Source organism: Neomonachus schauinslandi, chromosome 3 (genome assembly GCF_002201575.2).
Source record: "Neomonachus schauinslandi chromosome 3, ASM220157v2, whole genome shotgun sequence".
NCBI lineage: Eukaryota > Metazoa > Chordata > Mammalia > Carnivora > Phocidae > Neomonachus > Neomonachus schauinslandi.
Window position 1 is genome coordinate 91,900,586 of NC_058405.1, and position 18,727 is coordinate 91,919,312.

General features: G+C 36.7%; 1 protein-coding gene across 1 annotated transcript in view; it reads right to left on the reverse strand.

Moving 5' to 3' along the window:
- Window positions 1-18,727, reverse strand: part of EPB41L5 (erythrocyte membrane protein band 4.1 like 5) — a 135,276-nt gene that overhangs the window by 20,364 nt on the left and 96,185 nt on the right. The window contains exons 17-19 of the mRNA XM_044913589.1: window positions 8,031-8,194; window positions 4,496-4,593; window positions 108-236 (exon numbers count right to left, since the gene is read on the reverse strand). Of these exons, the coding sequence (XP_044769524.1) occupies window positions 108-236; window positions 4,496-4,593; window positions 8,031-8,194 (391 nt within the window). The remainder of the gene's footprint in view (window positions 1-107; window positions 237-4,495; window positions 4,594-8,030; window positions 8,195-18,727) is intronic.

The window sequence follows — 18,727 nt, forward strand, 5'->3', positions numbered from 1 at the left end:
TCACTCTTCTTTTAACACTTATGTACATATGTGTCTTTGGGTCTCTCAGCCTTAAGTCTCATGTTCTTTTCCCTTCATCAGGACTATCCCCATTAAAGGCAGCTTACCTTATGCACTGCTTCTACCTGGGCCTTCAAAATGTTACTCTTCAAGTTAGGAGGAACTCTCCTGGCATTCAATCCTGGGCTCTCAATGGCATTATTAAGACATTTTTCAGTCAACTTCACCACCTCCTCCTAGATATTAAAAATATACTGTAAGCAACTCTGATGGGATATAGTTATATGGAAAGAGGAAAGTGGTTGATGAAAGTTCAGACAACCAGGAAATCACGTGTCTTAAATAGTCATATCCTGTTCCAAGAATAGTCACCTCCCACATGCAGTTTCAAACTAAGACACAATAATCACAAACACGAAATATGAATTGGTAGGGATCTCTAGAAATCATCTAGCCCCATTTCCTGTCTTTAAAGCAACTGAGTAACTGACTACATCATTCAGGACAAATGCCTGAATGAAATCACACATGGAAAACGTGCTGTTTGCTGTAATTCAACTGGGTTTTAGGTTAGGCCCTACACAGGCTAATAATCCCTGCAATTCTGGAGCTGTCACCAGGTAGATGATTTTGTTTGGAATTATGTTATATAGTCACAAATAGTCACTCTCAGGTATAGACTATGAAAATGACAGAACAAAGCACAAGTCCAGTCAGTGAAGATCACCATGAAAACAATATAAATAAACCATTATGAAAAGAAATAAATGGAACGAAGCAAATTAAGAAGTAAGTCTGGGGTGCCTGGATGGCTCAGGTGGTTAAGCACCTAGCTCTTGACCTCAGTTCTGGTCTTGATCTCGGGGTCATGAGTTTAAGCCCCACATTGGGCTCCACGCTGGGCGTGAAGCCTACTTAAAAGAAAAAAAAAAAAAGTATTTTAAATTATCTGCACTACAACTGATACTTAACTTATTTATGTTAAATATATTACAATTTTATTTGTCAATTATATCTTAATAAAGCTGGGGGAAAATCATGGCTAATTCAAATACTTTGACATCTTCTTTTCAGAGTAAATTATGTTACAGAGTTGAAATTACTTGTTAATTATTTATATTTGCACATTATAGGATTCTCAGAGCAACCTCCCTCTTGACATAAGCAGAGATTTCTTTTTGTCTGTACTACAAACGTAAAAAAGAATTCAACACACACATCACAGGTAAAAGTATAAATTGTTACCATCTTTCAATTTTTGCAAAAGTATAAAGGCTTTAAAATTGCCTATACTTTAACCTACTACTTCCTTCCCAGGAATATAATCAGATGATGGCAGATATTTATTTAGAAAGTTGTCTGTCACAGCATTGATGATGACAGTGAAAATTAGCAATAATCTAAGTGTCCAACAGGTAACGGAGTAAACACAGTGGTGACACAATTTAACTACTATCTGTAATATGCCCTCAAAATAAAGAAAGATATTTATAATTGATTAATTTTAAAAAGCAGTATCACTGCATTTTTATTTTTAAAAATACACATTTAAATATTTGGAAATATTTATCCAATATTCCAAATGTTTGAAAATATTTACACATATCACATTTAAAAGTTTGGAAATATTTATCTTAAAAATGTTAACTGCAGTTATCTCTTAGTAGTGAATAATGGAAGATTTAAAATTTCCTGCTTCTTTAAATCTATTTTCTATAATTATGATGTATGAGTACATAAAAAAAATTACTGAAATACAAGTTGAGTGTAACAGCTTTAAAATATTTTCACATTATTTTATTATAGCACATAATTCTAGTGGCAGCCAGTTACTATGCCGCTGATAGGACTGCCATGGATGGTCAAAATGTGGCAAACTGATGACCAAAAGAATTAAAAGGACACCCTGATTCCTAAATACCCCAAACGAGACCTGATCTGAAATGACTGTGGCTACTTCAACTCTACTGTAGAGAAGCCTTGGCTGTCAGAGTCAGCTTATAGGAGAGCTTATATGAGAGGTTAAAGTTGGTCCAAAGTCGGCCTAAGTTCCAGGCAGAATGCCACCAGATGCAGACTTGAAATGACTCTTAAAACAATCTTGGCTGGGAAATGTGAACATCTTTCAGCAGGGCACTTACACAGTCAAACAACCAAGGTGAAGAAATAGTGTAAACAGTAAAATCTAAAGGAAACATGGTACATTCTTACAAGAGGTCCTAATTCTGAGAGATCCAACACTGAAACGGTTGGATTAAAAAATATATACACAAACCTTTTAACCAAAGTAATTTTTAATACCTTAGAGAGATGCAAGGAGTTGTTTTAAGGTTGGTGATGGTTCATTCTTTTCTTGAGTCATGGAGCCTTTTGAGAATTTAACAAAATAAGGATCCACTTTTCAGAAAAAAATATATAAATGAATCAATGACAAGAGTATTTATTCAAGGGGCACCTGGGTGGCTCAGTCGGTTAAGTATCTGCCTTCGGCTCAGGTCATGATCTCAGGGTCCTGGGATCGAGCCCTGCATCGGGCTCCCTGCTTAGCAGGGAGTCTGCTTCTCCCTCTCCCTCTGCCTGCTCCTCTGCCTGCTCATGCTCTCTCTCTGTCAAATAAATAAATAAAACCTTAGAAAAAAATAAAACAAAGAATATGTATTCAATTTCATAGAGCTTAAGGCCCTCCTCATAATTATTCATGAATAGATCCATGATCTGCAAATTAAGAATTCTGCTTTAGAAGATTAGACACAATTTACCTTATACTTTTACTAAATATACACAAAGGGGTTTTTTTAAGCTTTTATTTATTTATTAGAGAGAGAGCATGAGCAGGATGAGGGGCAGAAGGGGAAGCAGACTCCCCGCTGAGCAGGGATCCCAACGCAGGGCTCGATCCCAGGACCCCACCTTACACCCACCAAGATTCACCAGTCATCATTCTCCTTCAGGATCATTCCAGTCCTCCATTAAATTTTTCTCTAATTAATTGCTAACCACCTAAAACTTTCATCTAAAGCTTTCAATAAACTGTCTCTGACCCTGTATTCTTCTACTTACAGAGATAGTAAAACAACACAAAATGAAAGCAAACACACAAATACAATCGAAAAATACGGAGGGGTAATGAAAATGAAAGTCTTGGGACACCTGGGTGGCTCAGTTGGCTAAATGTCTGCCTTTGGCTCAGGTCATGATCCCAGTATCCTGGGATCGAGTCCCGCATTAGGCTCCTTGCTCAGCAGGGAGCCTACTTCTCCCTCTGCCTGCCACTTCCCCTGCTTGTGCTATCTCACTCTCTCTGACAAATAAATAAAATCTTAAAAAAAAAAAAAGAAAATGAAAGTCTTTCTGGAATTTAATCAGCTTCTAAAAGACATTTCTAAGCAAAAACATATTAGAAAAAGAAAAAGAAACAACTTGGATTCAAAAGGACAGCTTGAACAACGACAAGAAAGAAGAAAATCACTCTTTACACATCATACTGATCTCTGAAGAAATTCCAGTTAGTTATCCAAGGATGAAACAACACTGCAAATCAGCTGATCCCTTTTCCTCTTTAAAATCAAAACAAAATTCATTCAACAGATCCTTGTTATCTGTTGTCTATATATAGGGAAAAAAGGGTGTCTCTAGATCATTATCTAAAATTTACTCTTACATTTAGTAGGGACATCTAGTAGCAGATACAATGAATTATTTTTATCTCATTTGATTTACCTTAATTATCCCTGTAAGTTATTTAAGAAAAATTTTAAATTACACTCAAGCAATTAACTGAAGTTTAGTTGGTTAAATTGGTATGCACCCCCCACCCCACACCTAAAACTCCAAGGGCACAGGGTGGTGTAAATTATGAAGAACAAAGCTGAAGCATCTCAAGTTCCATTTTCTTCCCGGTTTATATGACAGAGCAGCTCCCTTTCAAACAAATCCTTCTGTAATTTTATTTGTATTTATTTGAGAGACAGAGAGTGTGCACGTGGGGCCTGGGGGCACGGGGGAAGGGACTGAGGGAGAGGAGAGAATCTCAAGCAGACTCCCCACTTAGTGCAGGGCTCGATCCCAGAACTCCGAGATCACGACCTGAGCCAAAACCAAGAGTCAGACACTCAACCAACTGAGCCACCCAAGTGCCTCAAATCCTTCTGTAATTTTAAAAGGCTGTCACCTTCAACTACATCAAGACCTATTGAACAGAATTAGGAAAAGGATGAGCTAAATCAAAATAAGTTTAAAGCAGCCACAACACTTTGCATGCATGTTGCAAAACACTCAAGAGATGACCTTACAGTTCCTATCACTGCCTGAGTTTCCTCCTCTCCTCCTGAACATCCATGAACATCCATGAATTGTGCCTTTGAAATAGGTCTGAAAGAAGTCGGCACACACACATTCCCCAGAAAAAGGAAAGAGAAAGTATCAGCTTTGGAAAGCAGGGCTTTCTCGGAGGTCTGGAGATGTCTGCAGGTATACGAAGGAGCAATCGGAATACCTGGCTGTTGATGTTGACATCCATGTTGGGACGTGAAGACGGCAATGGACTGCTTTCCATCTCAAGGTGTTTGAGCTTCTGTGAGGCATCTTTTAATGCTGGAAAAAATGGCAACATGGCCTCTTAGTCTGCCAGGCTGTTACAGCTGTGTGAAGGCATACACTTAAGTTTTTTCCCCAATACTAGTTATCAATAATTAAATGGAATAAACCATAAGACCACAGGATAAATATATTTTCTTTCTATAACCAGGTAACTATTTAAGAGTTAACCTAAATTACAGGAACATTGCCTTGTATCTATACCACTCGTAGAAAGCCAATAGATATGGAATCTCAATAGCATGTGTAGTTAAGAAGGCTTACAAGCCAAAAGATACCAAGAAAAGGCAGAGAACACCTGTGACATGATTCTTCCATAACCACAATGCAAGCGCCTCCTGCCGAACCTCAGTACTTTGCCACTTTCTTTCCTTAGCCCTGACTATACACTGCCTAAAACTACACTTCTGTGGAGCAAACAGATGAAGGACATACATTTATTCATTCACTGATTCAACAGAGTATATACTGATAACACAAGGTGTGATGCAGGACAAGCCTTTTGTCTTTATTATGTTCTGCCTAGCTGCAAAACACATTACAAATAAGTTTCTCTAACCATTGAAAAGATAATATATTAAACACAATTCAGCTTTAAATGAACTCTATTTAAATTAACCACTCTAGGGGCACCTGGGTGGCTCAGTAGGTTAAGTGTATGCCTTTGGCTCAGGTCATGATCCCAGGGTTCTGGGATCAAGCCCTGCATCGGGCTCCCTGCCCACCAGGGAGCCTGCTTCTCCTTGGGGAGCCTGCTTCTCCCTCTCCATCTGCCCTTCCCCCTCACTTATTCTCTCTTTCTCAAATAAAATCTTGTTTAAAAATTTATTTACTTATTTGAGAGAGAGAGAGAATGAATGGAGGGAGGGGCAGAGGGAGAAGCAGACTCCCCAAGGAGCAGGGAGCCCGATGTGGGACTCGATCCCAGGACCCTGGGATCATGACCTGAGCCAAAGGCAGACGCTTAGCCAACTGAGTCACCCAGGCATCCAATAAATAAAATCTTTAAAAAAAAAAATTAACCACTCCAAAAATCTTACCGTGGAGGGAAGAATTTGGCATGAGTTTAAATTTTTAAAATTATCTTTTAAAAAAAAAAAAAAAAAAAAGCTGTTGAATGCCTAGTAATTTCTATTTAATCCAGTAAAAAGGAGGGAAAAATTATGAAATCATTTTCTCCTGGTCAAAGAGATCTTATAAAAGTGTCCATTAATTAACTCAGTGGATCCCTCTCTTGGCTACACATTAGAATCAGATGTGGAGCTTTTAAGGAATACTGATTCCCAGAGCTGATCCTAGAACCATGATAACAGAATTTCCAGAGGTAGGTTTCTGGTACTGGTAGTTTTTAAAACTTTCCAGGTGATTTTAATGTACAAAACTGAGAATCACGAATTCAACACTGATTTTCACAAAATCTTCCATACTCGTTTACATCCTTTTTTAAAGAGGGGGTCGCGGGAGGGGCAGAGAGAGAATGTTAAGCAGGCTCCACTCCCATCATGGAGCTCAATCTTAGGTGAGATCATGACCTGAGCCCAAATCAAGAGTCAGACACTTAACCGACTGAGCCACCCAGGTGCCTCCAATTACATACTTAATTGCCATCTCCTGGTTTTTTTTTTCCTCCTGGTTTTCTTAATGCTTCAAATTATGCAATACTAAATTTTAACATGATGATGTTGAGACCATGAATATTTTAGCTTATGCCAATACATACCCAAAAAATTAAAACCCCCAAAATTGGGTTTTGGGGGGTTTTCTGGTTGAAATAAAGCTTCTTGTGCTACTTCTGTTTGGCTGAGGAAAATCCTAAAATAATAGGATAAGCTATTTTTTAAAAAGTTAACTATTTATAACTACTTACCCATGTGAATCAGGATTTTGACATTATAGCCAAAAGAAAATACAGAATAAATTGGATACCAGGATTATAAGACCTTAATTCTTAATATCAAAACACTCTATTTTCACTGAATGACTTTGAACAAATGCTATAAATCTGAACTAAGTCTTATTAATGAAACCACCACACTACCCAATAATTTCTTCTGTCACAACTTTAATGTCATTTAAGCTCTGCTTGAGTACCTTCTGTAATGAGGGGACTCACTCACTATTATGTATCTATTTCTGATATATGGCAGAAAGATTTTTAAAAGTCTCCTCTATACTGATTCTAAATCTGCTTCCCTATCCTTTGAAGTTGCTGATCCAAGATTCACCAATAAAGCACCATAAAATAAATTCTTTGATATATCAGGCTTTCCAATATTTGGAGAGTTATTACATCTTACTTGCTCCTTTCTTTCCTAGGCATTTGCCTAAGTTCATTCTACCATGTTCTCCAAAACCAAAGCAATTTCCTGTAAAGTATATACTAAATAAACGTGGTTTGCTAACACTATGCTATGGCAGTACTGAAAGAGAGGAAAAATTTTTTTTTTGCATTCGTATAATGGATACAAAATGGAATGTACATATAAAATCAATACTGCCACCTCTATAAGGAAGACTATTTTTATTTTAACCCTGGAAATACCCTGTATTAAGCTAGTCCTGCTTCGGGCTAAGAACACTTGCTTCACTATCTATTTGTAGTGATTACTTAAGGAACAAAGGAATAAATTTTTAAAGCCAATTAGCAGTAATACTTAAGCATGTTCTATTAAGCAGAAGCGCTGAGTAACTTTTCATTAACACTTTCTATTTTAAATTACTACCTACCATTGCTGTATTCTATGCTCTTTAGAGACAAGAGCGTACTCGCTGGCAGTTCCCTATGAGCTGTTTAAAGATGGTGTCTGACTTCAGTGAGAGAAATCAAAATTGGCAATAGCCACATAAATACGAGGTGCTTTTAAATGAACACATATTACACTGAGATTCAATAGAAAGCTCCTATTTAAAGGCAGTTTATGCTTTACTAAATCAAACCAAATTCACAAATACATAGAAATTTTCAATATGCAACTTATTGTTCCCTTTTAACCTTTTAAAAAGTTAAGAAAAGCAGCACTCTTCCTGGATTACGTATTTTTGCAGGTCCGGGGAACAACATTCCTCATTAATAACAAAATATTTTCTAGGAGCCAGTGGAATAGTCAAACATTTATTAAATCCTGTGCTATAGAAAAATCTTTAAGGAAGCCTTTTTCTCCTAATTTTCATCCAAGAAACAAAGTAAAAAGCATGTCTGAAAATTCATGAATGTTTAATGACTTATAAATGATACAAATGTTTAATTGTCCTAATTGTGTGATCTTAACTATTTCAATGGACCCTCAAGCCAAAAAAGAAGGCATACCTATTCTTCATTAAATTTTAAAATTCAACTATTGCATAATATTCTTGAAGAAACAGATTTAAATAGCTAATTTTAAAGAGATATAAAATAAAAATTGTCCCTGATGTTACACAGAACATTTACTTACTCCCACATTCCTCTTTAGTTCCTTCCAATCCAGTTTGCCTGGTGACTATGTTAACTTCATCTGGTGCTTGCGGTATTTCCAGAGTGTCAGGTGCCCCAATTACATCATCAATGGTTGTTTCCAATAAGTCTGGACTATCTAGCAAATCAATATTCAGAGGCAAGCTGTAAGGGTGAAAGAAAACTAACTTAGCCCAAGAAATTTATCATGAATTTAAATACTAACAAAAATACCTGTTAAAAAAGAAAAATCCACGTAAGAGGTCATATCCCAACTGGTTTAGTCATCTGTCAAAACCTTTTGGGTAGACTTCTTTCCCAGCCAAAAATGGTGCAAAAGGGACTTGATTTAGCATCCCCTCCACCCTGAAATAACCAAAGGGGAGAAAAAGAAACTATTTTCAAGATATTTAGACATCAGATAACAGAGATTCGAGAAACAAAAGGGTAAGCCCTATGACAGCCTTGAGAGAATTTCCACGCAGTGGGTGCAGAAAAGGTGAAATGAGGCAGAACATGGAGGAGTCCCTTAGCTGAGAAGATGAGGCTGAGAGTCTAGAAAGACTAAGGGAGCCAGAGTCATGAGAGAGAGTACCAGAAGGGAGAAAGCAGTATTTCACAGAGAGAATCCTAAGGATCTGCAGAGGGTCCCCCAAAAGTATTCAGCAGAGCAATGATCAGAGAACATGTGTGAGGAAACTCCCTGAGGCTGGGGAAAGAACCATCCAACAGGGATTTCGTCTCTCCATTTGGCTGGGGAGAGAACTAGAGGCACTTACAATGGGCCACAGTGCCTGTTTCCACACTGTAAAAACACATAATTCACAAGGCACTGAATATTCAGAAAGGTCTTGCCTCAGTAGTGGAGAATAATTGCAACAGACCCACCTAACACATCATAAAAGTAAGACTTGAAAGGACCAAACTGTTTCCAAGTAATAACTGCATCCTAAAACAAAGCTCAAGAAGATTTAGAGGAACATAAAATTACCTAGCATCCAACAAAGGAAATTTCAAAATGTCAGGCACCCACTGAAAAATTACCAGGAATGCAAAGAGGCAGAAAAAAAATATCCCGTATTTAAGAGAATAATCAATCAATAGAAACTAACATTAGAATTAGCAGAGAAAGACATTAAAACAGCTATAACTGTATTCCATATGTTCACGAAGTTAAGCAGAGACATAGAAAATATAAAAGACCCAAATCAAACTTCTTGAGATAATGGAGATGAAAAATACATTGAATGGGATTGACAGCAGATTTGACATTAGAAAAGGTACTGAATTTGAAAGCCCAGCAATACAAATTATACAAAATAAAACACACAGAGAAAAAAGAATCCCCCCAAAATGAAAAGAATCTCAGTTAGCTGTGGGACAACTTCAAGCAGTGTACTGTATGAATAACTGGAGTCCCAAAGTGGGAATGGGACCAAACAAATTTTTAAAGAAATAATGGCTGAGGATTTTCTAAATTTGATGAAAACTGTAAACTCATAGATCCTAGAATCTCAACAAACCCTAAACACAAACAATATGAAGGAAACTCACCAAAGCACATCACAATCAAACTGCCTAAAACCAATGATAAAAAGAAAATCTTAAAAGCAGCCTAAGACATATGTTCAAAGGAATAAAGATAAAGACGACAGCAGATTTCTCATCAGAAATAATGCACACTGGAGGGCAGAAGGGGAACATCTTGAAATCACTGAAAGAAAAAAAATTAACAACCCAAATTTTACATCCAGGAAAAAAAAAAACTTATTTAAAGAACAAAGGAAAAGTTAGGCATATACCTAAGAAAAACAAAAACATACATCCACAAAAAAATGTGTACACAAATGTTCACAGCAGCGTTCTTCGTAACAGCCAAAAAGTGGAAGCAACTCAAATGCCCATCAACTGAGGAATGGAGAAATAAAAAGTGGTATAACCATAGGATGGATTCTTAATCAGCAATAAAAAGGTGTGAAGTACTGACACATGCTACAACATGGATGACCCTTGAAAACATGATGTTAAGGGGAAAAAGCCAGACACAAAATACCACCTATGAGTCCACTGTCCAGAATAGGCAAATCCATAAAGACAGAAAGTAGATCTGTGGCTGCCAGGGGCTGGAGGAGGAGACAAGGCAGAATGCAGACTGACTGCTGTGGGGTGAGCCATGAAATTAAGATTCAGTATTAAGTGCTGCCTTGACACCTTGGGCCTCACAGGGCCCCAAACACCTAATCAAGCATTCCCTTGCTCTTACCAGATATGCTGCTTCCAATCCCCTCACTCCCATCCAGTGGAAAAGATCCCCAGGCACCTGGCTGGCACAGTCAGTAGAGCATACAACTCTTTTTTTTTAAAGATTTTATTTATTTATTTGAGAGTGAGAGAATGAGAGAGAGCACATGAGAGGGGGGAGGGTCAGAGGGAGAAGCAGGCTCCCTGCCGAGCAGGGAGCCCGATGCGGGACTCGATCCAGGGACTCCAGGATCATGACCTGAGCCGAAGGCAGTCGCTTAACCAACTGAGCCACCCAGGCGCCCGAGCATACAACTCTTAATCCTGGGGTTTGAGTTTGAGCCCCATGTTGGGTGTAGAGATTACTTAAAAATAAAATCTTTAAAAAAAAAGAAAAGTTCCCCATCTAGCTGTACCAGCTGCATTCTACCTAGTTCTTAATGAGTTTTACTTCCCTGCTGGCCTGTGAAATTATTCAAACAAGCAATTACATCTTCGGGTGGGAACCAGGAGTCACCTCATCCTCATGTTACTATAATGCCTGCCTCCCACAGCTCATGCTTATTCACTTTGCTCCCAAGTAGAACACCCACATGGCCCTGTATGTTGTGAGGTTTTCCCCTCCCTTGAGCTATGAGTATATGTGACTAACAAATTGCTATTTCATCTGCCCAGTGTTGGGTGTTGTATGTTCAGCCATTTTGTAATATTTAGGGTAGGAGATACCTCCCCTATAAGAGTGAATAGGAACTGTGATCAAAACAACCGCTAAAGGGTATGGGGTTTCTTCTAGGGGGACAAAAATGTCCTAAAATAAAACTGTGATAAAGGCTGCATAATCCTATGAATGTACTAAAAACACTGAATGTTCACTTTAAATGGTGAATGCTAGAGCATGTGAATTATATCTTAATAAAGCAAAAAAATCAAAATAAAAAGTCATTCATACAAAAAAATTCATGACCGGGGCGCCTGGGTGGCTCAGTTGGTCAAGCGACTGCCTTCGGCTCAGGTCGTGATCCTGGAGTCCCGGGATCGAGTCCCGCATCGGGCTCCCTGCTCGGCGGGGAGTCTGCTTCTCCCTCTCCCGCTCCCCCCTCTTGTGCTCTTTCTCTCTCTCACTCTCTCTCTCAAATAAATAAATAAAATCTTAAAAAAAAAAAAAAAAAAAAAAAAAAAAATTCATGACCAAAGACCTGTACTAATAAAACATTAAAGAAAAACCTATAGGCAGAAGTAAAATGAACAATGTACAGTGGGATTTATAATGTACACAAAGTAAAATGCTTGACAAATGATAGTAAAAAGGCTAGGGAGTAGAAATGGAAGTATCCTACAGTAAGGTTCTTATACTATGAAACGGTATAATATCCCTTAAATGTAGACTGGGGTAAGTTGTATATGCTAAAGCAACCATTAAAGTAAAAACAACACAAAACACAAAAAAACACAGAAAAGACATAAATGGAATTTTTTTTTAAATAAAACCTGATTAATAAAAAAGAAGACAGAAAGAGAGGAAGACAGGAATAACATGGGACAAACAGAAAACAACAAAGATGAGACTTAAACTTAATCACAGCAATAATCACAATACATGGAAATGGTCTAACATTTAAATGCAGAGATTGTCATTTAAGATTTAAAAAGCAAAATCCAATTATATACTGCCTATCTAAACAATTTAAATATGAAGAAACAAAGAGATTAAAAATAAGACAGAAAAGAAATTAAAAAATGAAGATAAAAAGACAGAAAAAGATCTATCAAGCTAACACTAGTTGAAAGAAAACCTGGCTAAATATATTGATATCAGAGTAGAGCTCAGAGCAGAGAACAGTACTTAACATGAAGATGATCATTTTATCAGGATAAAGGAGTCACTTAATCCAGAGAATAATACTAAATATTTATGAACTTAACGACAAAGCTTCAAAATACATGAAGCCAAAACTGAAAGACCTACAAAGAGTAATGGGACAAATCAATAATTACAATTGGAGATTTCAATACCCCCCTTTCAATAAGTGATAGAACAACCAGGCAGAAAATCAGCAAGGTTATAGTAGATTTGAACAACACGAACCACAACTTTACCTTATTGACATTTATAGAACACTATACCCAAAACAGCAAAATACATGTTTTTCTCAAGTGCGCACAAAATAACCACTAAGACCATATTCTGGGCCATAAAATAAGACTCAATAAATTCAAAAGGATTCAAGTCATACAAAATATATGTTCTTTGACCAGGGCAGAATTAAATTAGAAATCCAAAATAGAAAGATACCTGGAAAATCCTCAAACATTTGGAAACTATATAAGGCTAAATTAACAAATGGCTCGAAAAAGATACCAAAGGGAAGACTAGAAAAGTATTTTGAACTAAATGAAAATGAAAGTATAACATATTCAAATTTTTAAGGATCCCACTAATGTAATACTTAGAGGAATTACTTATAGTACTAAATATCTATATTAGAAAAGAATAAAGTTCTCAAATCAGTGACCTAAGCTTATACTTTGATAAACTACAAAGAGATGAACAAATTAAATGCAAAGGAAGAGGAGGGTAGAAAATAACAAAGATCAAAAGGAAAAAACAACAGAGAAAACAAATTAAACCAAGAGCTAGTTCTTTGAGAAGCTCAACATAATTGATAATCTCTAGCTAAACTGATAAGGAAAAAAAGAATACATATTTACCAATATCAGGAATAAGAAAGGAGACATCATTACAGATCCTACATATATTAAAATGGTATAAGAGGGGCACCTGGTTGGCTTAGTCAGTGGAGCATGTAGCTCTTGATCTTGGGGTCGTGAGTTCAAACCCCATGTTGGCTGTAGAACTTACTTGAAAATAAATAAATAAAATGGTATAAGGGAACATGAGAAACTTTATGCCAATAAATTCAACAACTTAGATGATATGGAAAAACTCCTTGAAAGGTACAAACGACCAAAGCTTACTACAGAAGACACAAAATCTGAATAGACACATAAAAGAAACTGAATTTGTAATTAAAAATCTCACAAAGAAAAACTAAGGCCCAAATGGTAAATTCTATCAAATATTTAAAAGAAGAAATAATGCCAATCTTCAACAAACTATTACAGAAACAGAGGAAGAGGCAACATTCCCTGACTCATCCTAGAAGACCATTACTACCTTAATACTGAACCATACCAAAGACATAACAAGAAATTAAGTAAGAAATAAAAAGGATTGGCCACCATGACCAAGTGGGATTTACCCAAGGAATGCAAAGTTGGTTTAACATTCCAAAATCAATTAAGGTAATATATTATATTAGCAGAAGAAAACCACATGATCATCTCAATAGAGGCAGAAAATGCATTTGGCAAATTCAACACCATTCATGGTTAAAAAAAAAAACTTAACAAATGAGGAATAGATAAGAACATCCTTAATCTGATAACAGCATTTACAAAATACCAACAGCTAAGATCATATTTAATGACAAATGATTGAATGCTTTCTTCCATAAGACAGAAACAAGACAAGGATGTTCACTGTTCCCACTTCTGCTCAATACTGTACTAAAGCTTCTAATTTATGCAGTAAGGAAAAAAATTTTAAAAAGGAAAAGAATAGAAAAGTAAATCAATGGTACCCAGACTGGAAGGGAAGAGGTAAAAAGAAAGAGGTTTTTACATGCAGATGATAGAATCTTAGATTTCCTAGAATCCTAGAAAGTAATAAATAAGTTCAGCAAAGTTGAAGGATACAAGATCAACATACAAAAATCAAGTGTATCTATATACTATGCAATGAACAATAGGAAGTTGAAATTAAAACAATTCCATTTATAATATCACAAAGAATAAAAACTTAAGAATAAACTTAATAAAGGACAGGCAGAACTTATACACTTAAAACTAAAATAAATTAATGGTGATCTAAATAAATGAAAACACATTTCATATGCATGGAATGGAACACTAATATTGTCAAGATGGCAATTCTTTCCAAACTGATCTACAAACTTAATGCATTCACAATCTAATTTCCAGCAGGCTTTTTTTTTGGTAGAAATTGACAAGCCAATCCTAAAATTTATACAGAAATTCAAAAAAGTTAGAATAGCTTTTGAAAAAAATAAGAGTTGGAGGATAAACACCATCTGACTTAAAAACTTACTATAAGTCGCAGTAACCAAGAGAGTGGTACCAACACAAAGATAGACATGTAAATCAAAGAAAAGAATTGAGAGCTCAGAATTTCATTCATGGCTGATTTTTGCCAACACAAATCAATGGAAAAAAGAATAATCTTTTCAAAAAATGGTGCCAAGACAATTAAATATATATGCAAATGAAGTTATTCGACCTTTACCTCACACCATACATAAAAATTAAATCAAAATGGTTAATAGACATAAGCATTAAGAGCTAAAACTGCAAATATTTGATGAAAACATAGGGGAAAAAATATCTCTGAGTTTGGGTTGGCAAAATGTTCTTAGGATATGACACCAAAGGCACAATCCATAAAAGAAAAAACTTGATAAGTTAGACTTTATCACAATAAGATGTTTGAGTTTTAAAAGACACTATATGGGGGGTGCCTGGATGGCTCAGCTGGTTGAGCATCCAACTCTTGGTTTCAGCTCAGGTCATGATCTCAGGGTAATGAGATCCCGCCCCACATAGAGCTCTGCGCTCAGCAGGGAGTCTGCTTGAGATTCTCTCTCTCCCCCTTCCTTCTGCCCCTCCCCCTGCTCGCATGCACTCTCTCTCTCTCTCAAATAAAATAAATAAAATCTTAAAAAAAAAAAGACACGATATAGAAGTGAAAAGAGAAGGCAAAGATTAGGAGAAAATTGTTGTAAATCATAAATCTGATAAAGGACAAGAATCCAAAATATACAAAGAACTCCTTTAAAACAATAATAAAAAGACAAGTAACCCATATAAAAATGGGCAAAAGGTTGAATAGACATTTCTCCACAGACAATACAGAAATAGCTGATAAGCACATGAAAAGATTCTCAATATCAGGGCTCCTGGGTGGCTCAGTCGTTAAACATCTGCCTTCAGCTCAGGTCATGATCCCAGGGTCCTGGGATAGAGCCCCACATCGGGCTCTCTGCTCAGCGGGAAGCCTGCTTCTCCCTCTCCCACTCCCCCTGCTTATCTTCCCCCTCTCGCTGTCTCTCTCTCTCTCTGTCAAATAAATAAATAAAATCTTAAAAAAAAAAAAAAAAGAAAGAAAAGATTCTCAACATCAACAGCCCTCAAGAAAATGCAAATGAAAACCACAGTGAGATACCACTATTCACTCACTACAGTGGCTATAATCAAAAAGACAAAATAACAAGTGTTAGAGAGGATGTGGAGACACTGGAACCCTCATGCATTTCCACTCTGGAAAACAGTCTGCCAATTCCTCGAAAAGTTAAAATGTAAATTTATCATACAATCCAGCAATTTTCCTCCTAGCAGTCTATCCAAGAGAAATGATACCTTATGTCCACACAAAGACATGTACAGGAATGTTCACAACATTATTCACAGTAGCCCAGACATGGAAACAATTCAAATTTCCACCAACTTGTGAACAGATAAACAAATTGTGTATATCCATACAATGGACTATTACTTGGCAATTAAAAGGAACATACTAGGATCCATGGATGAACTCAAAAACACCGTCAGGCACACCTGCTCAGTTGGTTAAGCATCCGACTCTTGATTTCAGCTTGATTTCAGGGTTGTGGTCATGACCTCAGGATTGTGAGATCGAGCCCCATGTCAGGCTCTACACTGGGCATGGAGCCTGCCTAAGATGCTCTCTCTTCCTCTACTGCTGCCCTTCCTCCCTCTCTCCCTCTTCCTAAAAATAAATAAAAATAATAAAAACAGTATTCTTAAAAAAAAAAACACATTATGTTAGATGAAAGAAGCCAGAAGTAAACCTCTGCATATTGTATAATTCCATTTATATGAAATGTCTAGAAAAAGCAATTATAGAAACTGAAAATAGATCAGTGGTTGCCTGAGAGAGTGGGAGGGTAGGAGCATTACTTAAGTGTAGACCAGCACAAGGGAACTTTTTGGGATGATGAAAACATTCTAAAACTGGATTGTGGTGATGATTATGCAATTCCATACATTTCTAAAAATCCTGGAATTGTACACTTAACAATAAATTAATTTTATAATATATAAAAATGTCTCAATAAAGTTAAAAAAACCTTAGCTAAACTCAGAATTTAGGGAAAATGTATCACCTATGTATTAGATAACTAGATAATTAGATAACTAGATATTACCTAGTTCAGCATAGTTGCCAAGATACAAGATCCATATACAAAAATCAACTGTATATCTGTATACTAGCAACGAACAAGAAACTAAAATGAAGAAAACAATTCCATTTAGAAACCCAGTGTATTCTAAATGCATTGTTTTTTTTTTTTTTTAAAGAACCGGAGACTCTCAACCCAATTCCTCTGCTGTGGGAAAGCTCAAAGCTTAGACCATTTTGTTGATCTAATACTGAGTTAGAGCAAAGCAAAGGAATTGCCACTGTTTAGAAGGTTCCATGCTTTTCCTAGAAGAATGAAGTCCATGTTTCACTTACATATCTTGTGTCTGGGATCCTTACGTAAGCAAAAATTCTTTTGAAAACTGTTAAAAGAGGTAGTAAGAACAAAAAGAATTTCTGTACAAGAGATCTGTGTCTCAGTCCTATCTCTGAAACCACCCAGCTGTACAACTTTGGACAAATCACTTTACCTTGGTACAGAGCCCAAAGGATTCCAGACACATGTGACTTATCTATGGGTATGGAAACGGTGGTGGTGTTTTGGTCTCCTCACAATTATCTTCTTATGGACGTTTATTTAGAATTCCAGGTAAATTTAATTCAAAGGATTTCTTGGCTAAAACTAATCTGAAACCACTGGAGCAAAGGCATTTCAGGCACTTTTCATCTTTAACACTAACACTATAAAAATCTACTAGTGTAAAACCATCTCATAAGCTTGTTTTCAAGCCTTTTTCCATTGTTCCAATTGTTATCTTCCCTAAGAGTGAATCAGTGTCACTTGTGGGATTTTTTTTTTTAAATAACATCATCAAAAGAAGAAGTGATGGTGGTGATAGGAAGAACAGAGGAAGCAAAAATATGGAATATTAGAATTTGTTGAAGCTGGTTAATGAGCATATTGCAGTTTCATTATATATATTCTCTATACTTCAAGTAATTTTGAAATTTTCATCATAAATTTTTAAAGATGTGGGTGCACCTGGGTAGCTCAGTTGGTTAAGCGTCCGACTCTTGGTTTCAGCTCAGGTCATGATCTCAGGGTTGTGAGATCGAGCCCCACGTCAGGCTCTGCACTCCCCCTCTGCCCCTACCCCCACTCACGTGCACACATTCTCTCTCTCAAATAAATAAAATCTTCATAAATAAATAAATGAAAATTTAAAGATGTGAATAGCAATGTTTTTGGACAAAAGATGGTGATAACTGGTGGTAGTTCATCTCCCGTGGTCCCAACATGAACACATGACAGAAGTTTTTTTAACTACACACTATGTGCCTTAGTCTATTCAGGCTTCTGTAACATAAATAACATTGACTGTGTGGCTTATCAACAACAGAAATTTATTTCTCACAGTTCTAGAAGCTGGGAAATCCAAAAAAAAAGCACTGGCAGATTTGGTGTCTGGTGAAGGTTGGCTTTCTAGTTCAGAGACCATTTTTTTTTTCAGTGTATCCTCACAACAAGAGGAGTGCATGAGGGATCCTCTCTGGAATCTTTTTTATAAGGGCTCTAATCCCATTCATGAGGGCTTCACCTTCATGACCTTATCACCTCCCAAAAACCTCACCTCCAAACACCATCACACTGGGGATTAATTCTCAACATATGGACTTTGGGGGACACAAATATTCAGTCTGTACCATACAAAACTAAGAAAAAACCATTCATATGAAATTAAATGAAGCCCATATATACAAGAATGTTGAACTGTTTCAGAATTTCTGAAGAACAGAGTTAAAAAGTACCCACATTGTGTGTGTCCCACCCCCAAATTCTTACGTTAAAGTCCTAACACCTCAGGATGTGATCTTATTTGGAAACAGGATGGCTGTAGCACCTCAGGATGTGATCTTATTTGGAAACAGGATGGCTGCAGATGTAATTAGTTAAGTAAGGGTGAGATCATACCAGAGAGCAGGGTAGATACTTAATTGAATATGACTAACATCCTAACGAAAGGGGTAAACTTGGACACAGATACCTACACAAGGAGAACACATGAAGATGAAGGCAGAGACCAGGTGATGCTTCTGCAATCCAAAGACTGTCAGCAAACCACCAGAAACTAGTGAGAGGCATGGAACAAGTTCTTTCTCATAGCTCTCAGAAGCAAGCAATATTGTCTACACCTTGATCTCTTGGACTTCTAGCCTCT